Source organism: Dermacentor variabilis, chromosome 7 (assembly GCF_050947875.1).
Source record: "Dermacentor variabilis isolate Ectoservices chromosome 7, ASM5094787v1, whole genome shotgun sequence".
In the NCBI taxonomy this organism is placed as follows: domain Eukaryota; kingdom Metazoa; phylum Arthropoda; class Arachnida; order Ixodida; family Ixodidae; genus Dermacentor; species Dermacentor variabilis.
The window spans coordinates 108,223,254-108,230,764 of NC_134574.1; the positions used below are offsets into that span (position 1 = coordinate 108,223,254).

The 7,511-nt window shown below is 47.0% G+C and overlaps 1 protein-coding gene across 1 annotated transcript; it reads right to left on the reverse strand.

Annotated features, from left to right (window-relative positions):
* Positions 1-1,074: 1,074 nt before the first annotated feature.
* LOC142587750 (iris-like) lies at positions 1,075-5,903 on the reverse strand. The gene is made up of 2 exons (XM_075698974.1): positions 5,538-5,903; positions 1,075-2,364 (listed from the first exon to the last, which is right to left on the reverse strand). Exon 2 carries the CDS (start codon positions 2,351-2,353, stop codon positions 1,217-1,219), a length of 1,137 nt encoding a protein of 378 aa, XP_075555089.1. The 5' UTR covers positions 2,354-2,364; positions 5,538-5,903; the 3' UTR covers positions 1,075-1,216.
* Between the last annotated feature and the right edge of the window lie 1,608 nt (positions 5,904-7,511).

The following is a 7,511-nucleotide window of genomic DNA, read 5'->3' on the forward strand; positions in this document are numbered from 1 at the left end:
TGCATTTTCATTATTCAAACCAAGTCTTTAGGCTGCTTTTAGGAGGAACGGCTGCCCTACGCGAACACGTGCCTGTTATAAGTGCGCGCAGCGTGGACATGAGGTGTCTTATCACCGTCTTCCTACAGACAACAAACTGCGATTGCTACAGCCACCTATCTTCCTGCAATTATAAATAAATACAAGCAAACACACTACACATCGAAACCTCCGTTACGGGCAATTCTTTAAAATTATTGGAATAGTTGTTTGATGTATCACGCTTATATTTATATCTGCTTCTTGTGCTTCGGTCGCATGCAGTTCTCCCTTCATTTCATTCTTTACCGATCCTGACTTCACTAGCAGCACATTTGCATGAAATGCTACCACACATGCTTCAGGTAGCATTTCAGCATTCAGAAGCCTTCAGGTAGCATGTGTGTGTTTATAGACCAGTTGCCTTCACCCAAAAAGCTAAGCATACGTGACAACTGCGGTAGAAAGGATGTTCCACACCCACCCCCTATGGCGTGAGTGGTGGCGCTGGCTAAAACTCTCAAGGTTAGTTCCAGTACATAAACATTATATGTATATATACAGGGTGTTTATGCGAACACTTTCAAAAACCTTTAAAAGTGGCGTGTGGCAGATATCACAATTCTAGTTCATGAGCTCGTCTACTCGAAGCGGTGGACAATACCTGTACAGAAAAATTGAGACGCAAAATCGACTAATTAATAAAAGTTCACTAATTAAGTGGTTAACTAATTACATTGTGGCCCATATTGAATGTACATATTATAGTCGTGGACTTCGCAAGGCGGATCCACTTGTAACGAATTTTCAAGATGACACCAGTTTCGAGATATAAATTCCCCAATTTTGCGCAGAAATGCAGTGGCGTTCCAGTTAATCTGTTAACAAACCGTCGTTTCATGCACCGAAGTACACAAGTAACAGGAACGCCAATGTGTTTCTCTAGAAAGTTGCTGAATTTATCTCTCGAAACTGGTGTCGTCCTGAGACGTTCAACCAAGACATTCTTCAAATAAGTCGTGAGGGCGGTATACTAAGACACACAATGCTTAAGACTCATCTTTACTTGTTATTTATTTAATGTCCATAGTTGCAGCAAATAAAACCTATACTAAACCACATAATATGGGCGCCTATGTTGTGCAGCAAATATCAATAGTACTAGCTACTCCACGCATTTCTGCGCATCACTTTTTGTTCACAAACGGCGAACAGAGCCAATGAAAAGGACAACTTCGGGGTCATGGCTTCGGATAAGAAACATGAATGGTCGGTCCACGACAAATTTACGCTCCACTTCCGACATCCTCGCGCTACGGCACATCATAATTACAGCGGTAGCGGCTGCAGCCTCAGTGCCTTCTTCATTGACTTCCACAAAGGCCTTGTGGATCACTTCGGTAGCGACTAGCTTCCCCGCGTCGCTTATGGCAGAAAGATCGGCTGCCAGTCCGAAGAAGTCGTTGATCCCCATCCCTTGTAACACAGCCTTCAGGTTGACAGCTTGTTCCAGCTTGAATTTCGGCAAGTAGAGCTTGACGTTAGAACACCTGCGCATATTCTCCAACATCTTGGAAAGTGCTGAACCGGTCATGCGCTCCTCTAGTTTGGACAAACCCTCGATGTCTTTGGGAAGAAGCAGCACCATGGATGTTTTGCTGCCGCAGTACGGTATTTCCAGCGCTTCGACCTCCATGTCATCGGAGTGGCCCATCGAGAAGCTGGACTCCTGAAACATCATCTCAACTTGCGTCTTGTTTCTCGAGTCCAGATGGAAGTCGGAAGTGCGCGTATACTTTGAGTCGAACTGTGAGCTCCATAAACCCTTAAAGTAGATGGCATTCACGAGTATTAGAGTAGTCATCGCGTCCACGGTACCGCTCGGGAGTAGTTCCCTGATTCTTGATTCGGTCGTCTTCTCGACCCACGAGTTGACTTCCAGTCGAACGCTCTCGTACTTGTTCCTGAAGTCGACAGACTCTATCGTCGTGTTGTACTTGTCGCGAAGGAGCGCAACGTAGCTGGACAGCACCGGAAATGTCTGTTCAGCGTACATCCGGTTGGCGATGTTAAGTTTCACGCCAACCGCGTAATCAGGAAGTTTTGAAAAGAAGCTCGCAAAGTGACTGTGGACCTCGTCAGCGTCGACATGGAGGACAGCGGACAGTTCCTCAGCCGTGTCGCTTCTGGCACCTCCCAGTGCCATCGAGAGGGCAGCAGAGATGCTGAACGGCGAAAAAAATATGTTCCCATCCCGTTGGTCCTTTGCCATTAGCTGCTTGTAGAGGTCCACAGAGAAATTGAGGACTGAGTTACCGAGCGAGCTGGCGGCCATGGTCACGTCCTCTGTAAGAAGGAATAACACTTTCAGTCTTGGACAGCGCAGCATCGCGTTTCTGAAACACTTTGTTGCGAGATTCTTTGTGAATTAAGAAGAGTTCCGTTTTAGAAGCTCGAATGCAATTAGTACGACAATAATGCGCGGCCGGTCCCAGTCCCGTTAAACTGGTAACTACAGGGAATACTACAAACAATTCACCGCTTTAAGCTTTGTCTTTCCTTTCCTTGATTTCACAATTTTGAGCTGCGACAATGCCGTCGCGAAAGCTTTTCAGCACAAGCATGCTTATGATGGCGTCTTTATCACTGAAACATATATGTATGACGTTAAATCCATTAGCACAGAAAGAAATGAATCTCGGGGATTGAGGAGGTTGTCCGTGAGTTGACGCTGTCTGTGCTCTTACCATTATCAACACTTATAGGATATTTTGCGCATCCTAAATCGGCTACATACTACATGGGCACTGCAGCGGTAGCTCAATGGCTATACACAGTTCTGCGACTAAGCACAAGGTTTGCAAGTACGATTCCCGATCACGGTGGATGCATTCTATTTTTCCGATGAGGGCAGAATGCAGAACCACACGGAAGAAATCCCAGATGGCCACAATTATTCTTGCCGTGGCCTTCTACAATAGCGTCTCTCATAGCCTGTGTATTGGTAGGGATGTCGAACTCCATTACTTGCTTACTCATTACCTTCTAATAAGCTGCAAAGCGACCAAAAGAAACAAAATAAGCTCGCGTGGTCTTGGCGCGCGTGCAATCTCAAGTGTGTAGGGGCACTGCGTCATTGGGCATAAAACGGTTGCAAATATTCGATAGTTAATACTGACTTAAAAGCACTTCTTGCTGGGCTAGTTGGTAGCTGTTCATTATAAAATATGAAGACGCCAAATAAACCGACACACACAAGAGCAGAGAACGGGACAGGGCGCCTGTCCCGTTCATAGTTAATATTGCCACGGGTGTGGTAAACTGTCATGAACTCAAATACTAAATGTGCAAGGTATTACACTGCAACAAGCCTTTTTCTTTCCATTTCGCCACTGTGTGTAATGCTGGCATGATTCATGATGAGTTGCCGGGTCTCCGGGCGCCATCATATTTAGAACATGTTGACGTATAAGGGCCACATTGCGTTTCTAATTAATTAAAGAAAAGAAACGTTATCTCTAAATTGTTCGCGTTCACGTTTTATCTTGTGCTACAGAACAGATCAACCTTATTTCTTATAGTAGCAGTTAGTGACATACCATCGACCGTTTACATACACTTTTATACATTTATACATACACTTTTATACATAGTGTAAATATACATTTACACTCAGTGCGTCCACTGAGTGTAAATGGATGTTTTACAGCGAAGCTGGGTAGCTCTACCGTCCAAGGAAATTTTCGTGTCGTTGGCCTGGTAAGCAAAAAACTCCCCATACATGGGCTGATCCCGGAGACAGTGCAATGCCGGGCCGACCTACGGCAGATGCGAATCAAGTGTTAAGCACACCTCATACGTGGGCCGGTCCCGAAGATAGCGCAACGCCGGGCCGACCCACGGCGTAGGTGAAGCAGGCATTAAGCACTCCCCATACGTGGGCCGATCCCGAAGATAGTGCGATGCTGGGCCGACCAGCGGCGAAGGTGCAGTTCGTCATCAAGGGGCCCACATACACAGCTTCGCTGGTCATGCCTTTTCACAGAGTGGAGGGGCACTGATTTTTTTTTTTAATAGACGACGTAGTTTCGGTTTAAATTTGGGTTCGGCTGACACGTATGTTTGCCAAAATCCCAGACATAATGTCCATTCAACGCACACAGTTAAGCTGAAACGAAGTTCAGTGGTACTTCTGAGCAAAGGGAACAAAGTGTGTTTGTGAGTATCATATCTAACAAAGAAAGGCTCATCTGCATGCAAACCGTTCCTTGCTCTGCGTTCCTCAGGAACAACTGTTCGCAAAGTACTTTTTGTCCACCCAATGAAAGCTAAACAATCATGGTGATCTTTAGGGAAATGAACTGCCGGATGCTCTAAACATAAGCTCCAGTCAGGCCTTTTAAGTTCGGCGGAGGGCATTCTCGAGCGTGTTGTTATGCCATGTCAGCATGAAAGCAGCGTAAAAATACGAGGGCGTTTGGTCGAGGTTAGAATCGTGCTCGACCAAGCCGTTCTCATACTGGTTATTTTTCAAAATTTTAATAACAGTTTTAGTTTCTTTTTCTGCCTGTGTAGGAGCACGTACTTCCCTCGCTGCCAAAGCAGCCGAGTTTAAGTGCCAAATGCAAGCATAAACGAAGCAGCCGTTTTGTGGGATCGCTAAACATTCGCCTCACGTTATTTCTAATATAAAGTAATGACACGCGCTCTACAACTTTTACTCAAGTGGTGAAGTTTGCTGGGAATCATCTCACGGCTCATTTTGTGACATATGATGCATGTGGGATGTTTCACAATAAATTAATAATGACTGCGCGCAACGAAAAAAAATTTTCAGCCCAATAAGTTTCAGATTTGGTAATATCGCTAAATCTTAATCTATCTTTTTCTCTGCAGATTTCCTCCTCCGCGTTCTCCTGACTGATGGAAGTCACTCTTTGCTCAGCTCGGCGAGTAAGACCTCAAAATCGGAGGCGAGTATTACCACCGCCTCACACTAAACTGAACCGAGCTGAGTCCGTTACTTGGAGGCGACTACAAACAGAAACTTATACGAGTCCCATGCAACTAAAAACTTTCTACCCCGATATGTACGAGAGCGATATGTGCAAGCTATGCAAGTCTGTTAGAGCCACCCTACAACACATGTTGTGGGGATGTGAAATATACCAAAATAATATGACATTCTCCCCAGAAAATCTACGGGCGCTGTTGTCGGCCGTATTGCTCAGCTCAGAACTCCAAGATCAACTTTGGGCCGTCCAGCGAGCCAAGGAAGCCGCACGGGAGCAGCAGCTCCCAGTGGCCATCTAGGCGGACCAAGGCCCAGGCCTCCCAATCGCCGGGTCAGAAATAAAGTTATCACATCACATAAGTTTCAAATGAAGCTACTTAGATAACCCAGCAATACATGGGAATATATAGACCCATAACACTAGCGTCCTCGTTCGCACTCTCTGTGAAAGTCTCAATAATAACGCACACGAGCAATAGTATAGGCATCGGTACCGCCAACCCACCTGTGAGCAGTAATCGAAGTGTCAACGACAAACGTCCGTCTATCCACGATCAGCACGGGCACGAACTACGCGAGCTGAGGGATTCCGATGCCTCCTGCTCCGGCGCAACGCCTGCAAACGCCGCTGTGAATATGCTATGGGGTAGTCGTTATCACCGGACTTCGTCGATTTGGGGCATTATTGCTCAGCTCGGAAGCGCGTAGTGACATGCCAACTGTTGGCCAACCTCTGATAGGAATGCGTTGCACACTGCTAGATAGGATGCGCGCGTCAGTGCGTTCAATGCAACGTTCACGTAGAACCAAGCGCGTTTCGAATGAAGTCACGGAGCTACCGACAGCGGGGAGGTTGCTGCTTCCTGGCGCTTGCTCAATAAAAGCGCCACTGGCACCCGGCTACGCCCCTTGGCGACGCCGGGTACCTAGGCCATTCCCTAGGACTCCCCGACGCCGGCGTTCCCTAGAAGCCAGTCCATATGAGATGCAACGGTAGTCATTTCGGAGGCCACGTCTATTCAGGGAAGGCTTTCAATTACTCGCGGTGGCTGGCGCTACCTGTGTAGCAGAGTGACCCATGCTGTGTTGTGGCTGTCTTGGCTGAGCCATGTTGTGGCTCAGCCAAGAGAGAGAAAGCAAGGAGATGAAAGGCAGGGAGGTCAACCAGACGAGTGTACGGTTTGCCACCCTATACGGAGCCGAAGTAGGGATTGCGGTCACCACTCACATCGTCTCCCTGTAGTGAAGTGTTTTACTTTTGCAAATATTTCATTTTAGTGCGCAATTTTCAGCGCTTGAGTTAGCTGCAGGAGTTTCGAGCGTGCCTGTTGCTAAGTCTGAATTTTTCTCGGTAAGCCACAATAATCGACAAGGTGGCCTTTCTTTTCGTTTTGTTTTGTTTTACTCAACGAGCCCGCGAAGAGGCTAGGTCTTTCTGTCCCGACGGGGGGTGGGGGGTGGGGGGGGGGGGGAGTGCACGTTTCTATGCACCTCAATAAAGTTTTTCCATCCATCAATCTAAGCGGTCATCCTTGCTTGTAATTTTTCATAGTCGTTCAAAAGAAGAAAGTAGAAATTGAATTAAACAAAGTGTTGTCATAAAACTAATCGCCAAAGAAAATATAGACAGCTTCAAGAAGAAAAATAACAGGTTCGTTCGTAATCAGGAGGACGAAGTTTAAGCTCATGTGCTGACTGCCCATCATTCCCATGCTGGCTGAACAGCCGCACTCGGAGCTCCCACTGGTACTAGTGCAAGAGTGCCCTCTAGTATTTTTCACTTATCTCCACTGCATGCCCTGATCTATACCGGTATTGTTTAGTGCGAACTGCTAATAGCGCGAGCACTTCCACATGTTATATGCGGTTTGTAACTTGATTCATTTTTGGGAATGTGGTGGCCAGGTCAATACCCAAGGGAGGCCCCGGGGGGTCCAGGCCCCCCACTCCCTCCCCCCCGGATTTAAGACGCATGTCCTCCCCGCCCCCGCCAACACTTCACACGCACATTCCTAAAGCGCCACCAAATCAGTGTTTAGACTTGACAGCTATTCATTCGGCGGGCAACATTTTGCTGCTCTTTTCCCTCCTTTTGGATGGAGGTAGTTATCAGCGTCCCCTGGGATGTAAAGGACGGTTTCCTCGTCAATTCGATGCCGGTGCAAGTAACTCGAGATGCATTCAGTTGTCACCGTCTATACAACGGTCACGCGTGTAGTTGTTGCTTCGTTAGTTCAACCTTCTTCGTTTAGACTGACCCAGGGACCAGGAAAGGGATTGAGCTCATGGTCAGCTGGTCTGTGTGCACATGAAACGAGTTGCGGCCAGAGAGAATGTCAAGTACGTGTAACTTTTCTTTTTGTTTCATTATTTCCTCGAGTGACGGCTCGCCGCGACGGTGACAGATCCTCGGAACCATATAACTGTGATATGGGTTAGATAAGGTGCAAAATAAAATAATGCGAGACAGCGTCCATCA

What these genes read in the sequence shown, in the direction of transcription:
- LOC142587750 (XM_075698974.1), bottom strand. Translation starts at nt 2,353, where the DNA reads ATGGCCGCCAGCTCGCTCGGTAACTCAGTCCTCAATTTCTCTGTGGAC.